The following is a 24,297-nucleotide window of genomic DNA, read 5'->3' on the forward strand; positions in this document are numbered from 1 at the left end:
CAGGGGTTCGGCCCTTAAAAAAAAAAAAGCAAAAAAATAAAAACAGAACTGGGAATGTGTTTTTAAGTGTAACTAAAAAACATTTTCATTTAAAAGGTACTACTGTATATACATAGTAATAAATTCAAACAATACAAAAGGCTTGGAACAAAAAGTCAATCTCCTACCCCAAACCTTCATGCCTCTTTCCTAGAAGAAGCCACTACCAAGTATGTTCTAGAAACGTGCCATGCACGTGTAGGTGCACACAATCCGTGTGTGTGTAGAGATGACCTTTCCCCTGTAACGGAAAATGTTCTCGAACTTTTCCTTGTCTTGCTTGACAATATATTGTACTCGCTGTTTCTTCTGGTTCCATTCATTGTAGCAACCACATAGCATCCATTGTCTACAGAGGTAGAGTGACTTCTGCATACTCTTTGTAAGCGGGCATCTGGAAGTTTCCAGGCTAGGAGTCTAATCGGAGCTGCCCGCCTATGCCCCAGCCACAGCAACGCCAGATCCAAATCGTGTCTGCGAGCTACACCACAGCTCACAGGTACTAGTTGGGTTTATTACCATTGAGCCACAACAGGAACTCCCTGTATACTCTTATTTTAAAGGTCCAGGCTGCTTTAAGGACCCCACCTGTAAAATGAGACTCAGGAATGATAATCACAGTGTTTTAACAGTTTGGTATCCAGGTAATTTTTGGCGTCTGCTCGGGGTGGTACAGTGTCAAGGATATCCCAACATTCAGAGCTAACCAAGGAGGGGTGTCTGCTGCTCCCTTGTGTAATTTTATGGTTGTGGACATGCCTGAGTCTAACTGTGAAAAAGACAGTCTCTGACCTATATAACCTGCTGAATTGCCAACCCATTTATAAGAAGTTGGGGAGTTCCCGTCGTGGCGCAGTGGTTAACGAATCCAACTAGGAACCATGAGGTTGCGGGTTCGGTCCCTGCCCTTGCTCAGTGGGTTAACGATCTGGCGTTGCCGTGAGCTGTGGTGTAGGTTGCAGACGCGGCTCGGATCCCGCGTTGCTGTGGCTCTGGCGTAGGCCGGTGGCTACAGCTCCGATTCGACCCCTAGCCTGGGAACCTCCATATGCCGCAGGAGCAGCCCAAGAAATAGCAACAACAACAACAACAACAACAACAACAAAGACAAAAAAAAAAAAAGAAGTTGGGGAGTTCCCATTGTGGCTCTGTGGGTTAAGAACCTGACATAGTGTCCCCGAGAATGTGGGTTCCACCCCCGGTCTCACTCAGTGGGTTAAGGATCTGGTGTTGCCAAGAGGTGCGGCATAGGTCATAGATGCAGCTCTGATCCCATGTTGCCGTGGCTGTGTGTTGCCATGGAGGCCCACAGCTGCAACTCCAATTCTGATTCAGCCCCTCCCTGGGAACTTCCATATGCTGAAGGTGTAGCCCTTAAAAAAAAAAAAAAAGAATCCTCAGTTTCCATGAATGAGAGATGGGGGGCTTGGGAGCCAAGTGGAGAGTGAAGCAAACTTACCCCTGAGGTCTCTTTCAAATCAAACACTCTACAGTCCCGAGTCCCGGGAGCATAACTTACTTTCCAAATTTGGCATGTCCTTCAGAGTCTGGTCCAAATGCCACATCTTCCCAGATCCACCCCAAGGGTGTTCTCTTCTCTAAAGGCCCATAATAGGACTTGCCACTGTGGCTCAGTGGCGATGAAACTAACTGGTATCCATGAGGGTGAGGGTTCCATCCCTGACCTTGCTCAGCAGGTTAAGGATCCGGCGTCACTGTGAGCTGTAGTGTAGGTCACAGATGCGGCTTGGATCCCAAGTTGCCTGGCTGTGGTGTAGACCGGCAGCCATAGCTCTGATTCGACCCCTAGCTTGGGAACTTCCATATGTTGCAGGTGTGGCCCTAGAAAGCAAATAATAATAATAATTAATTAATTAATTAAAAAATAAAAGGCCCATAACACTTTGTTCTTTTATTTTTTTTTAATTTTTTGATTTTTTTTGTCTTTTTAGGGCCGCACCCTCGGCATCTGGAGGTTTCCAGGCTAGGGGTCGAATCAGAGCTGTAGCCACTGGCCTACACCACAGCTACAGCAATGCCAGATCCAAGCTGTGTCTGAGAGCTACACCACAGCTCATGGCAACGCCGGATCCTTAACCCACTGAGCAAGGCCAGGGATCGAACCTACATCCTCATGGATACTAGTCAGGTTTGTTTCCGCTGAGCCTTGACGGGAACTCCCAATTGAAATTGTTTTAACAGCTCAAGCTTGGCGTTGGCAGCCTTGCGGAGAAACATGCTATTATGTGTTGAATTGTGTTCCTCCAAAATTTATATGTTGAGGAGTTCTCACTGTGGCTCAGCGGGTTAAGAACTCAACTAGTATCCATGAGGATGTGGGTTTGATCCCTGGCCTCGCTCAGTGGGTTGAGGATCTGGTATTGCTGTGGCTGTGGTAGTTCCCTAGCTTGGGAACTACCATACGCCTCAGGTGTGGCTCTAAGAAAAAAAAAAGGAAAAAGATAACAATATTCATCTATTATTCCAAGTACCTCAGAACATGACCTTATTTGGAAGTAGGGTTGTTGCAGGTGTTGAGATGAGGTCATCAGGGTGGGCGCTAATCCAATGTGACTGACGTCCTTATAAAAACGGGGAAATTAGGAGTTCCCATTGTGGTGCAGGGGAAACGATCCCGACTAGGATCCATGAGGATGAGGGTTCGATCCCTGGCCTCGCTTAGTGGGTTAAGGATCCAGCATTGCTGTGAGCTGTGGTGAAGGCCCGTGGCTACAGCTCCAATTCTATCCCTAGCCTGGGAACTTCCATATGCCCCAGGTGCGGCCCTAAGAAAAAAGGAAAAAAAAAAGAGAGCAAGGAGAGGTCATCTCTGCGGTCACAGAATTGTTCTTTGTTTTGGCTGTGATGGTGGTTACTTGAACCAACCCGCACGATAAAGTTGCATAAAACTAAACACACACATACAGGTACAAATAAAACTGGGGAAATCTAAGACCAGTGCATTGGGTCAATGTCAGAACCCTGGGTTTTGCAAGATGATACGAGAAAACTAGGCAAAGGGAATAGGAAATTTTCTCTGTATTATTTCGTACAAGTGTACGTGATACGATGACCACAAAATAAAAAGTTTAATTCAAAAAATGTCTTTGTCCAAGGATGTTCACAGCATCCCTATGGAGAATAGGGGAACACCCTAAACTACCCACAACAGAAATCAGTTAAAACCCTGGGAGTCTAATTCCAGGGAGTATTGTCTAGCTCTGAACATTGCCATGTTTGCGGACTGAATAAATATAAAGCTGAATTAGTGTTAAGGGGAAAAGCAGATGGCATCATAGTAAATTCTCTCTGAGACATTCTATGGAAAGCGTGACCAATACCTTGGCAGAGAGTAATTCTAAAGGATGGAGATAAGTTAGAAGGTCAAGTCCACTGGATTCTTCTTCTTCCTCTTCCCCTTCCTCTCCTTTGTCTTCTTCTTCTTCTCCTTCTCCTTCCCCTGCGCTCTCCCTAAACATTACTTCAGTTTCAAATAAAATAAATGAAATCCTGAGCCGGGCCATCCTCTGGTCGCTGGCTCTTCCTCCCATCTCCAGCAGGTGGCAGACGTGTTCCAAGGATGGTCCCCACCGAGTCCCTTTCCTGTGGCTGAGCCGCAGATCCCAACAGCAGGTGGGGCTCCAGCATCATTCTCACCAGCTCAAAGACTCCAGACAGCGGAACTGCCCTCTCCGAAGTCCAGGGCAAGAAGACAGTTGTCTGGCCGCAACAGGGTTAATGGCTCACATTCCAGAGCAAGGAAAAAGGAGGCTGGAGGGTCACAGACAAGGGGAGGGGGCTCGCAGGGCCCCCTTTTCTCACAACACAGGCCAGCTCTGCTGGGAGAGATAGATCACCCCCAACAATGGCCACAGCTGTTTTCGTCTGCCCTGAAGGAAACTGACTTAGGAAGCAGGTATCAGAGAAGGCCCTTCCTGTAGGGGCTTCTGTCTGGCTTGTAAAACTGTCAGAGCAGCTGCATTCATGTGTCGAGTGATGGATGGTGGAAAGGAGGGACAGACGGCCGCAGATGGACACAGCGACTTACAAGTCGAGGCAGGTGGCAGAGGCGTTGCAGAGGCTCTGCAGGTGGGGTGCGCTGATTCATTGCCCAGTGAAAATACCAAGGGGACCTGGGCCACGGCCCTCTTCCCAGCCTCCTCCAGGGCCGGGAGGGGCTGTGCCGCCTCAGACAATACATCTGCAATGAAAGCTTCGGCCACCGGCCCTCCTTCATTTTCCTGCACCTCAGGTGTGAACCTGCCTCCCCCGGGGCCTTTCTTTCTTCTCCAGGGCCTAGGGAGCAATTCCTTTTGGGTTCTCTGTGGCTGGCTGGACCTGGGGTGGCTTCACGGAATGTTCCCTGTACTCTGCACCGATAAGGTTTTCCATAATGGCCTCAGAGCTCGCTTTGAAAAATGTAAGGGGCTGGGAGACAAGAAAAAGAATGCTAGCACTAAAAATGCTGGCTTTCGCTTTTGCTAAGAAAAGGAATTTTCTGCTCTCTGCTCCTTCCCACAGCCTGGCCCAGGGAAATAACTGCTTTTGGCACATTAGCACATTACCAAGACGTGCCTGTCACCAAACGCAGGATTTCTGAGGAGCATGAGCTGAGGTTTCCTCCTTGTCTCCATCACCAGGGCCTGCTGACTGTGCATCCTGGCCTTGAACCCAGAACCCCTGCTCCCTCCACCAAGCAGGAGCGCTGGCTGTGGCCCTCTGGTTTTCCCTCTTCCCTTCCAGAGGATACGAGTGGCGCTTTCTTGGTCTGGATAATTGATGCCGAGCTGCATGGAGTTGAGGGCCAAGGAGATTTCTTAAAAAGCATCCTCCTGCCTCTGCCGGGCTCTGGGGCAGGGGAAGGGGTGGGGGGAGGGACAGATACCCGTAGACCCCCAAGACAAATGAACTTGGTCTGAGACATGGGATCAGCTGGGCTGAGACCTATGGAGGACGCAGAGCTGCCGTTTTCTTTGTTAAGCTGGTCCAGGTTGGTTTTGAGAAAGCCCGAGGGGCCCAGAGAGGTGGAGGCAAGGAGCTGGAGCTCCTTCTGATATCTGAAAACCACAGGCGCCTGCGCGTGGGAGGGAGGCACGGAGAGCAGGCTCGCCGGGCCCGCCCCCTCGCTGTGGGTCACCTGGGAGCACCAGCCGCACTTTGGGGAGATTTCTGAGCCCGAGGAGAAGTCTTTGGGGGAGGGCCTGCTCTGAGCACACCCCGTTCCCTCCCCCTGGGCTGAGGGAAGCATGGGACCAGCCCTGCCCCAGCCTGTCCTCATTGGCTGGCACGAGGCAGAGGGGGCTTTAAAAAGGCAAACGTGGCCAGGCTGGGGACCAGAGCCTGTGCTACTGGACGGCCCAGTGCCCTCCTCCGGCTGGCACCATGCAGCTCTCGCTCACCCTGTGTCTCGTCTGCCTGCTGGTACACGCAGCCTTCCGCGTGGTAGAGGGCCAGGGGTGGCAGGCCTTCAAGAACGATGCCACGGAAATCATCCCCGAGCTGAGCGAGTACCCGGAGCCTCTGCCAGAGCCGAACAACAAGACCATGAACCGGGCAGAGAACGGAGGGAGGCCTCCCCACCACCCCTTCGAGACCAAAGGTATGGAGCAGAACATTTGTAGCATAAGGGTCCTGGGAGGGTTCTCTTTGGGTGGTTTTTGTTTGTTTGTTTGTTTTGTTTTGTTTTGTAATTTTATTGGCGTGTAGTTAGTTGACTTACAGGGTTGTGTCAGTTTCAGGTGTACAGCGAAGTGATTCAATCATACATATACACGCATCTATTCTTTTTCAGATCCTTGTCCCATATAGGTTATTAGAGAATATTGAGCAGAGTTCCTTGTGTTAAACCGTAGGTCCTCTTTGGTTACCTATGTTCTAGCTTTGGTGGGGGTCGAAGACCAGGGTTGACACGCTGGGGTACACTGGGAGCCACTGTCAGCACCAGCGGAGGGACAGTCCTACCTGGAAGTAGGGGAAGGATGGCATGCCAGCGAAGCCTTGGATTTCAAGTGCCAGGGCGTGGGACGGGCAGGGGGCTGGCAGTGAGAGCCCAGAGCAGGAAGGGGGCTGAGGTGGTGAGGGTACAGCCTGGGGACAGGCTCAGGGGCTCAGAAAAGAGACTCCAAACACTCCTCTCCTGAGAAGAGGGGAACCGGGGTCCAGCTGCTGATGCCACTGGAGAGGGGACAAGGCAGGGGAGCCTCACATCTATGAGCACCTGCTGGATGCAGACACCATTTGGGCTGCACCCGAAATGTACCCCCGGAGAACTCCCAAGGTGAAGGTGAAGAAACGGAGGCTTCAGAGATTAAGCGGTTTGTCAGCAAGCAGAGAACTGAGATTTGAAGCCACTTGGATCCCGTTACAAGTCAGCCCTGGCAGGGGGTGGGGTGGGGTGGGGTGTGGTGTCAGGGCCAAAAGCAGGAGCAAATCTCCACCAAGTGGTGGGAGATACCAGAGCGGCATCCTTCCAGCTCCCACCACCCCTGGTCTAGCCAGTGAGCTGGCACCTGAAGGCATGGGAGCTGCAAGCACAGTTTTAGCTTCTGACCTGGGGGGCAGCTGGGTCCAGGCCCTGGACGGGAGGCAGCATCCTCTGTGCAGGGCGTGGACACAGGTGGCCCCATCTGTCCTAAAACCTCACCCCAGACCTGGCCTTGCTTCCGCCCTGGGAGGGAGACTGACCCTGATAGAAAGGCAGTGGCCCCAGCAGAGGGCGCACCTGGGTTCCTGGTCAGGTCCCCACGGAGAAGCCTGGGGGGCAGTGTGCACAGCTGGCCCTGCAGCAGGTGGGAACTGCTGGGGGCAGGGGCCAGGATGGCACTTCAGAGTGAGGCCCTCTGGCCATGGTCCAGGTGAGAGAGGGAGTCCCCCTTGCCCAGGCTCCAGCTTTCTGCCCTGCTTCACCACCAGCGGGGACTGGGGGCTCTGCACGGGGCACCCCCAGATAAGGCTGGTGGAACCACCCGTCTTTAAAGGGGGAGGGTAGGAGTGCCTCTTCTCTGCTTCTGTCCAGGGGAGGTCAACTAAGCTCAAGTGATGGGCTCGAGTACAAGACGCCACCTCCCTGGGCTCCCATGTGAGCCACTGGCCCAGAGGAAGCCTCGTGCTCAAAACAAAGTCACCCTTTGCAGAGGAAGAGCCTGACCTAGGGGTACTATTCTTGGAAAGCCCCACAGCCTCCTTCCCTGGGCAAGGAGGCCGCCCCCACACACCACCCCTGCGGCTTGGGAGCAGGGATCAAGATGCCAAACCCGCCCAGAAACCAGAAGGCCAGCCACGAGAGGAGGGCAGCCCCCACGTCTCTCCTGCTGTGCTTCTTCTCCCAGGGCTGCGGCCCTGGCCTTCTCCGCCTCCTCTCTGGTTTTGGTCTTAGGACTATTTTTCATTGCTTTGTGTCACATTGGAACTGTTCCTATGAGACCCTTGGAGATGAGCAGGTGCTCACATGAGGACCAGCCGTGTAAAAAAGCTCCCAGGGGTCTAAGCCCACAGTGGGAGACACAGTCAAGGTGTCTCAGGGGGATCAAGCCAGGCCTTAGAGCCCAACCTTCCCCCAAGCAGGGGGCAAGCCTGTGTCACCATCAGGTGTCCATCAAATGTACCCCCCCCCAAACACACACACAAAGACGGGCCTGGCAGAGTGCCTGGTACACAGCAGGTGCCTAATACATGTTTGCGGCAGCTGCAGCTGTAGGTTTCCAATCAGAGCTTGGTCTGTCTCTGATAGGGAGATAAAGGCAGTCAAAAAAATCAGCCCTTTGTTCCCCGACCATCAGCCTAGCCTTCCATGGGCTCCAGCAAACGCCCTTGTGGGAGCTGAGAAATACTGAGGCCCCAGGGGAGCAGAGCCGGGAGACCAGCTGTGCCTTTTGGGCAAGTGCTTTCCCCACTCTGGGCCTCAGGGGCCACGGCCGTCATGAGGGGCCGGGCAGGCCACCCTTGCTCCTTTCCCATCTGATGATTTCAGACTCGGCTGCACCTCCCCTTCCATCTCTCTTCTCAGCGGCTGCCCTGATTTAGTACCTTCAATCAGCCCCGCTCCTTCCTCCATCCCCTCTGCCAGCCCTCCCAGCCAGAAGAGGAATCTGGAAGAAGCCAAAGCCATTCAGAGAGTGAGGCCAGGGACCCTGTGGCACAGATGTGACTTACCTCTGGCCAAGAGGGCCCCCTGGAGAGGAATAATAATAACATACAAGAGCCAACACTTCTAGCACTTACTGTGTGTTAGGCGGTGTCCCCTGAAATACATACATAATGGATTCATTCACGGAATCCTCAAGACCAGCCATTTTACAGATAGGAAGCACAGAGAGGTTAAGTAACTTGCCCAAGGTCACACAGCGGTGGAGCCCATATTTGACCTTGAAGCAGTCACCTGACCCCAAAGTTTTAGGGGGACAGGGTGGGCCGGAGAGCTTTCCACCAGCTCCAGAGTACCCGGGGCCTTCGCGCATAACAGATCCCCAAGGGCCAAAGCGTCCAGGGAGAGGGCAGGTTTGGAAATGGCGAGGGTGGCTTGGAGGGAGCCCGGCGGGTGGCCCGACTGGGCAGCCGCCCTCACGCGCGCGCCTCTCTCCGCAGACGCCTCCGAGTACAGCTGCCGCGAGCTGCACTTCACCCGCTACGTGACGGACGGGCCGTGCCGCAGCGCCAAGCCGGTCACCGAGCTGGTGTGCTCGGGCCAGTGCGGCCCCGCGCGCCTGCTGCCCAACGCCATCGGCCGCGGCAAGTGGTGGCGCCCCAGCGGGCCCGACTTCCGCTGCATCCCCGACCGCTACCGCGCGCAGCGGGTGCAGCTGATGTGTCCCGGCGGCGCGGCGCCGCGCGCGCGCAAGGTGCGCCTGGTGGCCTCGTGCAAGTGCAAGCGCCTCACTCGCTTCCACAACCAGTCCGAGCTCAAGGACTTCGGGCCCGAGGCCGCGCGGCCGCAAAAGGGCCGGAAGCTGCGGCCCCGCGCCCGGGGCGCCAAAGCCAACCGGGCGGAGCTGGAGAACGCCTATTAGAGCCAGTGGCGCCGCGCCCCGCACCCAGGCGCCCCAGGTTTCCGCCCCCCTGCGCGCGGTTTGAGCGTTTGTATTTCATTTTAAGTGCCTGCAACCCAGGGCCGGAGGTTGAGACCTTCCTGGCTGCAGCGGGAGGGAGCCAGGCCCTGTGGATCCCAGGTGTCAGCAAAGCCCCCCTCTTCTCTCCCTCCTAGGGGGTCCCGGGGCAGGGGAGGAAACTGAGTCACAGACACTGAGCCACGTAGCCCCGCCCACCGGGGCCGCCTACCTTTGCAGGTCCCACTTCCGAGGGGGCAGGAAAGAAAGCGTTTCACTGCCCTGGGGATTTAAGGGAGCAGTGGGGAGTGAGAAGAGTCCAGGGACTGGTTAAGAAAGTTCGATAAGATCCACCCCCACCCCCCAGCTCTCTGCCAGTCAGAAAGCCTTTAGTGCCGTGTTGTGCCCAGGACTGACTTGCTGGGTGACCTCTGATAACGCTCTTCTCTTCCCGGACCTCGATTTCCTCTTTATAAAATGGAGATGGAGTGGGATTAGCATCTGGAAGAATCTGCTGTCCTATGAGTCCCTCTGAATGGGCAGAGGAGAGAGACTTGGATTGAATCACTGATATTGTCGCTTCCAGCATTTGGAGTTGTAATCCTCTGATGTGACAGCCAAAGATGAAAAACAAGCAGGAAAAAAGAAAGGAGTCTATTTCTGGCTGACTAACTCGGGGAAGAAGCTGTGATGTGTCCTAGGCTGCTCTCCCCAGATGTTTGGCTACCCCCACCCCTCCATCTCAAAGGACCCAGAAACAACAACATCAAATGGGGTAGAGAAGACGGTCCCAAGGGTGGTGGGAGGCACAGAAATAGCCCCCTGTTCCCAAAGAGCAGCCTGCCACTCCATGGCCATGTTTTGTCATCACTTTCTGCAGAGAGGAGAGCTCAAGGACCCATACCCTGGGCTTGCCACCGCCCGTTCAAACACCAGCAGGTCCCTTCCGAGGTACCTCCTCCTGCCTCCCACCCACGGAAACATTTCTGGCTGGAAAAGAGCTTCTTACTGCTGTTACGTGGGATGGCATATCTTATATTAAAATAATATCATTGGGGAAAAAATGACAAGTGCTGTATATATGCTGAGAAACCGCGAAGCTTCATAGCTGCCGTCCAAAAACCTTTTTGGAAAATCATTTCCAGACACCACTTAATTTCTGTGCAGTTTTCATTGTTACAAAAAAATTTTTTTTTCAGCAGAAGCACGTGCCGTGTGAAAGCCTACCCAGCTGGTTGTTTTTGCCATCTTTTCATGTGGGATTTGTCCCCAAGAATGAACATCGCAGTTTTTAAAGAAGAGTTAAGTTACCTATTTATTTTCTCACTTAAGTTATTTATGCCAAAGTTTTCCTTGTAGAGAAGGACAACCTAAATATTGCTTTATGAAATACCCGTCTGTTCTTTCAAAACCCAGAGGCATTGTTAATAAAGACCATGAAGTGACACGGAGAGGATGTGATCTTGTTTTGTCAACCACATGTGGTCATTCTTGTCACCGTTAACATCTTTCTCTTGGTCCCTGGCGCTTAAACCTTGGAGGCCCCCTTTGACAGGGTTATGGTAGCCCTTGTAGCAATTATGTCCTTCCTTTGAGAGGTCAAGTTCCGTCCCTTCCTTTCCAAACCCAGACCTCCTCCCTTTATGCAGGCTGTTGTATCAGCCTCAGCCTGCTCTCCCGTTAGCAGCTTGCCCGCCCCAATGTCTTCCCCAAACACTGTTCTCCCCACATCGATACCCCTGCTCTCCATCCCCCAGTAGCTCCTCCTTGCCCAGGATCAAGTTGAGCTTCGAGGTCTGACAAGTAAGGCTGCTTGATTCCCATCCCCCATTCCACCAATCTTCCTTAATGACCCCCAAGTGGCCAGAGCTGTCCTGATTCCGGCCCCCTGAGCTGACACCCCCCCACAACTCCTGCTCTTTCTTGGGGGTTCGTCTTCCTTGTCACCTCTTCCCTAAAACTTCTGGAGATGCTCCAGCCCCTGCTGATGCCTCTCTCCTCAGCCGTCCAGCCCCTTTGTTCGTATCACTCCTTTCCTTCCTGACTCTGTGTCTTCCATGCAACATCCATTCGTGGGTCACCTGTCTCGCCCGGCCAAGCCGTGCTTAGCACTTGGAGAGACACAAAGCCAAGTACGCCTTAGGACCAAGCTCGCTGGAGTTCAGTCAAGCCTTTTCTCCAGTGTGAGTTTTATGCTTCCCTGGTGAAAAGGTAAACTCTTCACAAGCAAGGGCAATGTCTTGTACTTCTCTCAAAAGTCTTGAGAGGGGGTTCCTATTGTGGTGCAGTGAAAAAGAATCCGACTAGAAACCATGAGGTTGCGGGTTTGATCCCTGGCTTCACTCGATGGGTTAAGGATCTGGCATTGCTGTGAGCTGTGGTGTAGGTCGCAGACATGGCTTGGATCCTGCATTGCTGTGGCTCTGGCATAGGCTGGTGGCTACAGCTCTGACTGGACCCCTAGCCTGGGAACTTCCATATACCAGGAGCGCGGCCCTAAAAAGCAAAAAAAAAAAAAAAAGTCTTGATAGACGAGATTACTGGAGTTCCCTGGTGGCTCAGTAGGTTAAGGATCAGGGCACTGTTACTGCTGTGGCTCAGGTTGCTGCCATGCTGTGGGTTTGATCCCTAGACAGGAACTTCCATATGCTGAGGGTGCAGCCAAAAAAAAAAAATCTTGCCTCATTTAATAGGGCTGGATGCCAACTGAGACTCAAGAAATATTCTTCCCTTTCCATAAGGAGGGATGAGCAGTTGCAAAGCTTTGAATCAAGTCCAGCCCATCTTGGGGTAAACCCACCCCCCCAAAATAAGCTGAGGTCCTCCCCATGACTTTCCCTTTAACTCCTGATGAGCCCTCCTAAGTTCATTACCATCATCCATGAGTCTTTGATAGGTGTCAGTGGGTGCTGCTGAGGAGCCTCTGCAGGGAATCCCAGCGTGTCCCAGAGCCCAGGACACGAGGGCACATAGGAAATGAATACATTGCCTAGCCCCCGGGGGCAATGTGGCAAGCTGGGTGGGACACGGGCTCTGGGGCCAGGTGTGTATTTGAATCTGAGGACACAGAGGCACCAAGGGGTTAAACGTTTTGCCCACAACCAGACGTGGGCTCAGTTCCCCGTCCCGACACGCCCTTGAGCTGCTCAGAGCCTCGTGGGCACGTGGGCAGATGATCAGGTCCCATCGTTCTGTACAAAGGGTTACAGGGGCCAAGGATGGCAATAATGGGTTCTGCAGGGGGAACGAGGGATGGAGAGGCTTAGGGAGGGTTTCACGAAGGTGGGAGCTGCTCAGAGGTTCAGCAGGTGAAGGTGAGGGGAGCAGGAACATTGCAGGCAGAGGGCACGGCCCAAGCCAAGGCACTGAGGCTGAAGGTTCGTGGGTGGAGGAGCCTCAATTCCTTAACATGTAGTGAGGCCCACCATGTGTGAGGCAGCGTCAGGGAACCCGGGATTCAAACCAAGACCCCTGCTCCAGCCCACTGCAACCCAAGCCACTGCAGTCAGCATCATAACCCACTGCACGGCAGCGGGAACTCCTCTGTGTAATTCTTAACAGCTCCCACATTTATTCTCAAAAATGTCCTGGTTTGGGCAATAAACGATATACACCTGGGGTCTGCTGCTGGGACCCCGAGTTCCAGAAGAGATGAGCCCAGGCTGCAGTCCCATTACCACGACGGGAAAAAAGCGCAAAGGCTAAATTGTAGGGCCGGCGAGAGGTTATTTATGGAAAGTTATATTCTACCTACATGGGGTCTGTGAGCCTGGCGCCGATCGGAAAGGGAACAAACAGGCTCGGTGGGAGGGAGGGGCAGTGTTCTGCTGCGGGAACATATGTTCCGGGGGCGCAGCCAGATGCAGGGCTTGTATGAATAGTCTGAGGGTTAGACAGACGGAGGGTAAGACGGAAGGAGGGGACAGAAAGAAAGAGGTCTTTGTCTGTCTGTCTCTTTCGCGCGCGCGCGCACACACACACACACACACACACTCTGCATAGGGCTCCACCTACATTGTAAGTATAAACGAGGTTGCCTTTGCACAAGGAGATAGAATGAAAGAAACTCAAAGAAGCCACAGGAACCCAAACGTCCCCATCTTCCTCGAGGCAGGCAGGACTTGGGCGGCTGGGGCAGGGGGAGAGCCTGTAAAGCCCACGCGCGCGTGAGCGGAGCTCGGAGGGACAGCAGCTGCAGGCTGGTGCCGCATCCCACACTCCTCCTCCCTGACCCGACACAGGCCTGCCCTAGTTCCCATCACCAGTTCTAGCTCTGGGGCCTCCCCATCCTCCCGCCCTCCCCGCCCCCACCCATTTCTGGAGAGCATCCTGTCTTCTCCTCTATTCAGAAGCAGAGCAGGCGGAGGCTCCCATCTGGCCGTTTTGACCGACAGCTAAAGTTCCCTTCCTGACTAGAGGGTCAACAGGCAGGGGGACTGTTGCTCTTAATTGACACGACCTTGCGCCTGGTTTGTCCAGGATACCTATTGGCTCAGGGTAATACTTTTATTTTATTTTTTTTAATTTTAATGGCCGCACTCATAGCATATAGGAGTGTCCCGGCTGAGGACTGAATCTGAGCCACAGCTGCAACCTACACCCGCAGCTGCAGCAATGCCAGATCTTTTAACCCACTGTGTCGAGCCGGGGATCCAGCCCTCTGCAACCCAAGCTACTGCAGTCAGCATCTTAACCCACTGCACCACAGCGGGAACTCCTCAGCGTAATTTTTAACAGCTCCCACTTTTATTCTCAAAAATGTCCTGGTTTGGGCAATAAACTATATGGTCCCCCTGCTATTAGGAGATGCAACTTTCTGTGGAGTGGCGGGGGCCAAGTTACCCACTTCCAAATGCCAGTCCTCTGGGACTCGTCTCTGTCGCTGCTCTCCGGGACGCTGCCAGCACCTGGCAGGCAGGAGGCACCGTACATGCATTGTGGTTGCACAGTTGTTTGGTTTATTTCGGATTTCTTCCTTGGTGAGTTGAGGTGGATAGAATGGACTGGGATGTAGGAAAGATGTGTGAAGGGGGGAAGAGCTGACTTCTGTGCAAAGAGATGGTTTGCTCAGATCGCTTTTTTTTTTTGAAGAGAGTGGTATACAATTTAAAATTTATTTAAAAATTATTTTTTATAATTTATTTTTTGTTTTTACAGCCACACCCTGGCGTATGGAGTTTCCCAGGCTAGGGGTCCAATCGGAGCTGCCAGCCTAGGCCACATCCAAGCCACATCTTTGACCTGCAGGACAGCTCATGGAGACGCCAGATCCTTAACCCACTGAGTGAGACCAGGGATCAAACCCATGTCCTCATGGATACTAGTCAGTTTTTTACCACCGAGCCACAAGAGGAATTCCTCGGATAACTTTCTATTAGGTTTCTGAAGATCAGACACAGCTCCTACCCTCAAGCAGTTTATAATCTTGCTAAGGGTCAAGTGGAAAATGATGGCACTGGGTACCACTGTGGAGGATGTGACCATGGCAACATCAGAAGGGCAGAGACAGGAGCGAGTTGGAGAGACCTTCAGGGAACAAGGTAGGCGTGGGGTCCAGCTGAGCTTTGAAGCCTGCCAGGACTCAGAGGGGCAGAGAGGAGAGGCAGTAGAAGGAAAGGGAGTGAGGGGGCCCTCTCTGGGAGTGGGGGAGGGGAGGGGCGATGCTGGCATGGGACCTGGAATGCTGTGGGCTCTCTCTATCTGCGATTATTACGCAAAGAAGCAGAAGCCAGGGAGGCCAGCAGGGTGGGTTGGGATAGATGCTGTCAATCACAGCAGCAGAAAGGAGGCATCTACGGGCAAGGAGGGAGGGGTTGAGTCCCCAGAAGGGTGGCATTGACTCCCATGGGCAAGACAAGGAGCTGGGTCGCAGGTGCTGAAGGGTGCACCAGAAGGTTCTGCTCTCCACCAGCCTGGCAGAGCTGCTTTGGAGTCCTGCCTTTCTTCCAACCTCTCCCGGACGAGTTCCCACTTTTCCACCAATCGTCTGGGCTGCCTGCACTGGGGTGCTGTCCGCCAAGAGGCCCAGAGCTGGCAGTGGGCAGCTGCAGGTGGGAGGTGGGTACCCACGAGGGAGAGTGGGAAAGGGAGATGGAGAAAGAGAAGCCCAGACCACAAACCTCCCTTGCCTGAACACTTCCCGAGGGCTGGTCCTGCCAGCAGTGTGAAGGTGGAGAAAGAGGAAGTAGGAGAGAGGAGAAGATGACTGTGGAGAGAACGGCAATAATCACTCATTCATTCCACTGCATCTGAGCGCCGGTGGTGTGCCCGGCACTGCCCTGAGCTCCATGCATGCAATCGCGACCCTGGAGCCTCACCAAGTTCATGGTCCAGTGCCGGCAGGGATCTGGCTTTTAGGCAACAAGGAAATGCATAGCATAATGTCCAGGAGGGCGTTCTGTAAAGAAAAATAAAGCCAGTGAGCAGCCGGAGAGCCACGAGGTGGCCAAGCCAGGTCTCTCTGAGGAGGTGGCATTTAAGATGAAACCTAAATGCAGTGGGAGGGAGCCACACAAGGACTGGGGGACGCATGTGCCTGGAGGGGAACAGCAAGTGCAAAGGCCCTGAAGGTATGGAGGGGGTGGAGAAGGGACACCACTAATTGCCTGCGGTGACTTTCAGGCGTCTCCAAGCCAAGGCTGCTAACTCCTAATCTGGAAACCAGCATGCTAATTATAATTATAGTGGGGAGGTGCATGTGTGTGTGTGTGTGTGTGTGTGTGTGCGCACACGCATATGAAATAGAGACTCTTCTTTGTATGTTCTCCTGTCTCTGCAAATTAAAGACCAAATGCCCCCTGCCCCTGGGAAGAGAATAATTTGCATATTATAAATTATATAACAATGTACACCTTTATTCTTTTTAAAAATTAATTAATTTTTTATTACAGTATGGTTGATTTACAGTGTTGTGCCAATTTCTGCTGTACGGCAAAGTGCCCCAGTCCTATGTATTGAGCGCCTTTATTCTTTTTTTCTGTCTTTTTAGGGCCGCACCTGCGGCACATGGAGGTTCCCAGGCTAGGGGTTGAATTGGAGCTGTAGCCGCCAGCCTATGCCACAGCCACAGCAACACCAGATCCGAGCTGCATCTGTGACATACACCGCAGCTCATGGCAATGCCGGATCCTTTAACCCACTGATCGAGGCCAGGGATTGAACCTGCGTCCTCATGCATACTAGTCAGATTCGTTTCCGCTGAGCCAGGACGGGAACTCCTATACGCCTTAATTCTTAAAACACATGATAGGTTTGCTTAAGTAAGGCTGCGGGCTTGGGCAGATGTCTTCCTTCCAGGAGATCCATATGTTATGAAATTCATATATAGTAGCAGAAAAAACCATGGTTTTCCTTTACTGGATGCCTACGAAACTCCAGCCTGGGATGAAAGCAAGGATTAGCTTGGCTTGGGAAAGTGCGAACTTGGTCAGAGTGACTGTTCTTTTCCTGCCCTGGTTCTGGCCCAGGCTTTCATGTATAGGTAGAAGTACACGTGTTTCTTCTATTCGGCTGAGACCCTGGATCGGAGATGGAGATCTGAAGGGTTAGGAGGAGTCTAGAAATGAATTCCGTCTGGAAAGGTTCATTCTTACTTCTCAGAACTATATGAAAACATGCCCACTAATGAGCACACTCACACGACAGCATCCACTCCACAGCCCTTCCTCGAAGACTGGCTTTCAGTCGGCTCTTTGGTTTTGCACATGGGGTCACACATGTGTGCATTCGTTCACGTGCACACACACACATATACCACATTGACTCTGAGTAGATATGCTGTCAGTTATTTCCAGGTATCCCACAAGCCTCCTTGTTCCTGCTCCTTGGTTAGCAGATGTCCAAGAACAGCCTTGGCAGCTGGGGACCAAGGACGATGCTCACATCCAGAAGTCACAAGAGATCACAACCGCGGCCAGTTCTGGACAAGATAGAGTCCTTGATCTCCCAGAGACACCAGACAAGAGGCCAAGGTTGCACCTCAGCTCTGCCCAGAGACCAAAAGCCAAGCAAGAAGGTGGGGGTGTTTTCTACATGCATTGCTCTCTGAGGGCCCCCCAAAATCTGCCGCTAGCTTTCCCCCATCCAAGAGATGCTGTGTGGAGGCAAAGAGGCCAGCTTGGGGTCCCTTCTCTCGGTTTCTCCCTTCTACCTCACTACCTGATGGACATTTCTCTCCCCCCCCCTTTTTTAGGGGCTCACTTGAGGCACATGGAAGTTCCCAGGCTAGGGGTTGGATCGGAACTGCAGCTGCCAGCTTATACCACAGCCACAGCAACACCAGATCCAAGCCTCGTCTGCAACCTCTGCTGCAGCACACAGCAACGCCAGGCCCTTAACCCACTGAGCGAGGCCAGGGGCCAATCCTGCATCCTCATGGATGCTAGTCGGGTTTGCTACCGCTGAGCCAAGAAGGGAACTCCCTTTCTCTGCATTTTTTTAAAAAAAGTTCAAATTAACATTTTTTTCTCCAATATTCTTTTTTATATAAAAGCAAATAAAACATTATAGACGAAGCTCTCTTTGTATGTCTCCCCTTCCCCATGTTTCTCTTTTCCTCTCCAGAAGGAACAACCTATGTTTCTATGCTTTTCTACATATGTATTACTTGTAACCATGTACAAAGGTGTGTGGTTTTAAGTTTTACATTTTGAATGTTTAATTTTTTAAATTTACATTTGAAATTTTTAAATTGCAAATTTTATCATACTATATGTATTCTGAAACTCACCTTTCTTTCTTTTTTTTTTTTTTACTCAAAATTATGCCTTTAAGATCTAGCCACGTTAGATCATGTTTCCCTTTTGAACCCTGGTACATTTTATGACTATGTCACCCTTCGTTTATCCGTTTTCTACTGGCGGACATTTATTTTGTTTCCGATGTTTTCACCATCAATGCCATTAGGACGCTGCCTGCACTGTTTTCCTGATATGACATATTGTAGAGCTTGTTCAAGACAGAAAAGGGTGAAGGTTCCAATATAAACATCTAGTCATGCGGCTTCCCTGTTCAAAACGCCTCCATGGCTCCCTATTACCCAAAGGACAAACTCTAGGAGTTCCCTGGCAGCCTAGCAGGTTAAGGATCTGGTGGTGTCACTGTAGTGGCTCGGGTCACTTCCTGTTGTGGCTCAGGTCACTTCTGTGGCACGGGTTCAATCCCTGGCCTAGGAACTTCTGACTGCCGAAGGCCTGGACCAAAAATAAAAGGATGCACTCTAAACTCATTAGTTTCTAGCTTCTGCCTGCTTGTCCAGCCACATATTGGATCACTGGCCTTCTTGGCACTTTATGCCCAGCAATGTTGTATTTCTTTACTTTTCCAAAAAGTCTAGATAGTTTGAAACCCCTGTACTTTTGCACATGCTGTTAAGTCAGCCTATGATACCGTCTTTCCACCTCTCTGTTCTGGAAAGTCCGCTTCATCTTTATTTTTTATTTATTATTTTTTTGTCTTTTTGCCATTTTCTTGGGCCGCTCCCATAGCACATGGAGGTTCCCAGGCTAGGGGTCTATCGGAGCTGTAGCCACTGGCCTACGCCACAGCCACAGCAACGCGGGATCCGGGCCGTGTCTGCAACCCACACCACAGCTCACGGCAATGCCCGATCCTTAACCCACTGAGCAAGGGCAGGGACCGAACCCGCAACCTCATGGTTGCTAGTCGGATTCGTTAACCACAGCGCCACGACGGGAACTCCCAGGTCCTCTTCATCTTTAAGTCTCACCTCAAATGCTACCTCTTCTGTGGGCACTGTGTCACATACATACTGCATCACAAGGCATCACATGGGCTGCTCTTGGCTGCCTCCCCTGTGGGCCGTGAGTCTCTGGCGGGCAGGGTCCCAGCATTTGCACATTTGTAGCCCCAGTGCCTTTGCACAGGCTTTGGTCAGAGTCAGTGCTTGATAACTATTTACTGAATTAACGGCTGTTGGGACAGCAGGGCATGATTTGAGCAGGAATGAAAAGTCCAGCCTCCTTCCAGCTCAGCAGCAGGCCAGCATTCCAGGACAACGTCTCCAAAAGCATTTCTTTCATTCCAGAACTTCCGTAGCTTTTGCAACCTTGTTGGGGGCAGTGAGGCCCCTCCCAAGAAACCAAGTCTATGGCTGTTTACCCAGGCCATTATCAAGCGTGCAAATTACAGATACCTCTATCACTGGGCCAACAATTTGGAGTTGCGGTGTGAGGTTATTTCTGTGTCTGAAGAAAACAGCTCAGCTCTGACTAAAGAAATAAATGATATCATTTTTTGTTCAGGCAACCAGATTCCTTGGTACAAAAAGCTCCCTGGGGAGCAGCGTTGGGACAGCGTGGCTCCTCTCAAGCCCTGTACATCTGTCAGCTTCTCTAATCTCTGGCCTTCCTTCCTTTGCCTGTTTCCTTCTCTTCACACAGAGGCCAGTGTTGAGCCCCATCCCTGCAAAAAGGGAGCCGAAGCCACCGGCCTCACGTATGCGCTGGGGTGGGCGAGGGTGAGGTTTTGGTCCAGTGATATTTGGGGCTTCCCCCCCCCACCTTTTCTTTTTTCTTAGAAACCAGCCTCAATTTAAGATAATGACTCTCCTTGCTGGCTGGTGATCGCTATTTGTAGGGACTTATTTTTCTCTGGTCCATTTGGCTAAGAGACATTGGCTCTAAAAGGGAACATTTTCTAAAAATGTCGCTGGACCATTGGTGGGGCACCGAGGGGCAGCTTCCGGGTCAGCTGTTCCAGGAGAGCCTAGGCGTCAAGAGTTACAGATGGAAGCAGGCTCCTGAGGCTTTTATGACCAACAGGGTCAGGATGGCTCTTTAAAGTGTCATTGGGGAGGAGTTCCCATCGTGGCTCAGCAGGTTACAAACCTGGCTAGTATCCAGGAGAATGTGGGTTTGCTCCCTGGCTCAGTGGGTTAAGGATCCTATGTTGCCCTGAGCTGTGGTGTAGGTCACAGATGTGGCTTGGATCTGACATGGCCGTGGTTGTGGTGTAGGCCGGCAGCTGTACCTCTGATTCGACCCCTAGCCTGGAAACTTCCATATGCCACAGGTGTGGCCCTAAACAAACAAACAAACAAACAAAATGTCATTGGAATCTGGGGCAACAAAGACCCTGAGAAATCTTTTGATCCAGACTTTGGAGAAAGAGTCCAATCTGTCAGGCCCATCTCCTCTCCAGCCCCTCCCATGTCCTTCCCCCCCCACCCCCCACAAGGCCCCGGCTCCCCGCTCTGTCCATGCTGCATCTCTAAGTTCCCCGAAAGCACCAGCTCGTAGCTTATGGCAGTGCTGCTCCCTCTGCCTGCAATGCTCTTCCTGAGCTCTCTGCCCTTCTGTCTCAGCTCAGAGGTCAGCTCCTCTGAGACTGTCCCTGACCTGGCCATCTGAAACAGGACTCTGCTCTTCTCTTTCCCAACCCTTGTCACTACTTGTCATTTTGCATTCGTGTCTTGTCATGTCTGTTTCTGCTGCCCGATTGTCAGCCGTGTCAGGCAGGGGCTGAGCTGGCTGTCTCCCCACCCTGTGCCCTGCTCTGAGACCAAGGAGCCTGGCCCACGGCAGGGCCCAGGAAACGTTTGTGAATGAGTGAACCAGCAAGGGGCAAGGCGGCCTCCAGCACACCCTGCCAAGGTTAAAACGGCACCTTGGCTGTCATTTAAATACCGGATCACGGAGTTCCCATCGTGGCACAGTGGAAACAAATCTGACTAGGAACTATGAGGTTGTGTGTTTGATGCCTGACCTTGCTCAGTGGATTAAGGATCCGAGAGCCATGGTGTAGGTCGAAGACACAGCTCAGATCCCGCATTGCTCCGGCTGTGGCGTAGGCCGGCAGCTGTGGCTCTGATTCGACCCCTATCCTGGGAACTGCCACATTCCGCTAGTACAGCCCGAAAAAGCAATAAATAAATACTGAATCACAACAGGAGTTCCCTGGTGGTCTAGTGGTTAGGATTTAGCACTTTCATTGCTGTGGCCTGGCTTCCATCCCTTGTCTGGGAACTGAGGTCACATATCAGGCTGCCGCATGCTGAGCTCAAAAGAAAAGAAAAACAGAGTTCCTGTTGTGGGAACCCGACATAGTCTCCGTGAGGATGCACGTTCGATTCCTGGCCTTTCTCAGTGGGTTAAGGATCCAGCATTGCCGTGAGCTGTGGTCTAGGCGGCAGATGCGGCTCAGATCCCATATTGCTGTGGCTGTGGTGCTGGCTGGCAGTTGCGGCTCTGATTCGACCCCTAGCCTGGGAACCTCCATATGCTGCAGGTACAGCCCAAAAAGGAAAAAAAAAAAAAAAAAAAAGCCTCAGCTGCTACTCTTGCCTTGGCTCACATCACTTCCTCCTGGAAGCCCCCCGAGCTTCCAGGCCTGGGTTAGGACCCTCCCCTGTATTCTCATGGCAGATGGAAATTTCCCACTACTGCCCTTGGCAAAATGCCCTTTCATCCCAATTTACTGTCTGTTTCCTCTGTTAGACTGGAAGCTTCATAAGGACAGGAGCTCGCTGTCCTGCTCAGGGCTACAGAGAAGACCCTGATTTGAAAATTCTGACTTGGACACATGCAGGAGCAGCCAAACTTGAAGGATATAAATTGACTCAACTTTGCCTCAGGAGCCCAGCCAGGAGACTCTGATCTCCCAGGAGGGGAGTTTTGAGACCCCAGGGGAAGGAGGAGCCCCAGGCATCCTCACATAGACATGACTGCATTCCAGAAGGACATGGGACAGCCCTCCGAGACTTCTAGACAGAAACCGGAGCTGAAGGGCTGGACCCCACCCCCCCTTCTCCTGGTAGGTGGCCCGAAGGGCACAGCCCTCCTGACATTTGAGTGTAGGAGGGGCTGCTGCTTCTCCAGCAGCCGATATTAAAACGTCTACCCCAGGTGAGCCGTGGTGCACGCATGTTTCAGGGGAGAGGCTTATGGAGATTTTTTTTTGGCTCTAAAACGGGACTCATGACAAAGACTGTATTGATTGGGATTCAGCCAGGGAAGCAGCAAATATGGGCATAGGGGACTTATTATAGGCCTTAGATTTTACCCCTAAAGTGGGAGGGGCTGGGGCCGTGATATTCTGCAAAGAGATTTGGATGATCAGAGAAAATGTCATGAGCCGTCTTGCCATGGGTGACAAGTCGGAGCTTGCAGGGACCTTTGAGAAGCCAGGCACATCCAGCTGCCCACTGGGGGCCGTGAAGGGAGCTGGTGGAGACGTCAGTGGGAGCTGTGGCTGGGCAGGGCCAGCAGACAGGACAGGAAGCAGAGGAGCACAAGGACAAGCTGGGACGGACAGGACATTTCTGCCTCTGTCCCTCATGGCATCTGACAGTCAGCTTCTGTTTTCTTTTCCAAATCTCTCGGAAGTTCATCTTTTTTTTTTTTGTCTTTGTTGTTGTTGTTGTTGTTGTTGCTATTTCTTGGGCCGCTCCCGCAGCATATGGAGGTTCCCAGGCTAGGGGTTGAATTGGAGCTGTAGCCACCTAATTGGCCTATGCCAGAGCCACAGCAACGCGGGATCCGAGCCGCGTCTGCAACCTACACCACAGCTCAGGGCAACGCCGGATCGTTAACCCACTGAGCAAGGACAGGAATTGAACCCACAACCTCATGGTTCCTAGTGGGATTCGTTAACCACTGCGCCACGACGGGAACTCTGGAAGTTCATCTTTTGACCGACTCTACCCCAGACCCACATGGAGGAAGGGCTTCTGGGAAAGTGTTATTCCCGGACTCACCACGCTGATATAATACAAGCCAGCACGAGGACCTGGCCCCTCATTCTCCCCAGCCTCCTCTCCTCCATCACCGCCCACACCCTGGCCCCTCTTGGCAGGTCCCCATCGTGCCCCGCCCAGGCTGTGCCCTTGATTTGCAAGGCCCTTGCTCCTGTGTTCAGGTGGTCAACTCTCCTTCGACTTTAGGATCGGAGGTTCCCCGAGAAGTCTTTCCTTTCTGAGAGTCCTGCTCCCCTCTGGGCTCCAAGAGGACTTGGGACAAACCCGTCTTGCAGCTCCTGGGGCCTGCAGCAGCGTGTCTGCCTCCTCCCCAGGTCATGGGCTATCTAAGGAGCCAGGAGCCTGCAGGGAGGGAGCCAGGCTCCCCAGTGTGGACACCACTCAAACACCGGTTTGGTTTGCTGTGCTTCAGAATGAACCCGGAGTTCGTTCAAAATTCAGGTTCCCAGTCCTTGCCTCCCGTATTTCCTAAATGGTTAGAGGGGAGGGGAGCACGGAGGAAAGTCGTGGGGACAAGTGTAGGGTTTCGATGGGGAGCCTTGCCAGTGACCTGGCCGGGGACTCAAGAAACTCTCCTTGCCTACTTGAGGATGCTGAGATGCCCAGTGAAGGCACCAGCTTCAAAAAGCTGAGGGGAGGGTGGGAGGGCTCAGGCCCCTGGGTGGGGCTCAGAGCACATGCCCAGGCTCTGAGGACCCTCTTCCCCAGGGGTCTCCCAGGAGCTGGAACAGGAAGCAGATTCTTTGCCCAGCACATCAGTGAGGAAGATGGGGTCCTGGAGGCACCTTGGGCCCAGTTGGCTGGGGATGTGTGCATGTGTTGGGTGGGGACAGCCAGCCTCAAGGCTGCCTCAGATTGACCGTGGAGGAGCTGGCACCAGGACAGGAGCTGGAACATAGTGGCTCTCACACAGCTGGGCCTTGCCAGCTTCAGCATCTGCTCCCAATTCCTGCCTGGTCCTTCAAGGCGAGGGCTTCGGCGTCCCGGGAGAGGCAGGGGGAGACTCGGTCCTCCCTGACCTTCTCGGCCAGGTGGTGGGAATTGGACACACCCTTGGCTTCTCCCAGGGGGCCCTGAGGGCTGCTGAATGGGATGCTGACTCAGTTGTCTCCCGACTTGGGCCATTATTTTATTTAAAATGACAGAGCATCCCACCCACAATCCTACCCCTTCCAGTCAACATAAGCACAGCTTGCATGTAGCTATAATTCTTCTAGTCTTGCTCTGTGTGTGTGTGTGTGTGTGTGTGTGTGTAGTTATGTTTTCTGCATGATAATGCAAGCGTTTCCCATGTTGCTGCAGAATTTTCATATCCATTATTCCTGGTGGCTGCCAGGCCATTGGGGACGATTGGCTATGATTTCCTTAAGGACTGGCTGTTGTCCTCTGACCCACCCATTAGCCACTCTGTCTTATCCTGGGGCCAGGCTCCCACTTGATGAATGTAGCCCCGGTCCAGCCCCAAATCCTGGCCCTCTCTATCCAGGCCCTTGCCCCGACCTC

General features: G+C 52.7%; 1 protein-coding gene across 1 annotated transcript; it reads left to right on the top strand.

Annotated features, from left to right (window-relative positions):
- Nucleotides 1–5,244: 5,244 nt before the first annotated feature.
- SOST (sclerostin) lies at nt 5,245–10,531 on the top strand. The gene is made up of 2 exons (XM_047757843.1): nt 5,245–5,638; nt 8,623–10,531. The coding sequence occupies exons 1-2, from the start codon at nt 5,422–5,424 to the stop codon at nt 9,042–9,044; spliced, it is 639 nt and encodes a 212-aa protein (XP_047613799.1). The 5' UTR covers nt 5,245–5,421; the 3' UTR covers nt 9,045–10,531.
- Nucleotides 10,532–24,297: the final 13,766 nt, after the last annotated feature.

This window comes from Phacochoerus africanus, chromosome 14 (genome assembly GCF_016906955.1).
Source record: "Phacochoerus africanus isolate WHEZ1 chromosome 14, ROS_Pafr_v1, whole genome shotgun sequence".
Classification (NCBI taxonomy): domain Eukaryota; kingdom Metazoa; phylum Chordata; class Mammalia; order Artiodactyla; family Suidae; genus Phacochoerus; species Phacochoerus africanus.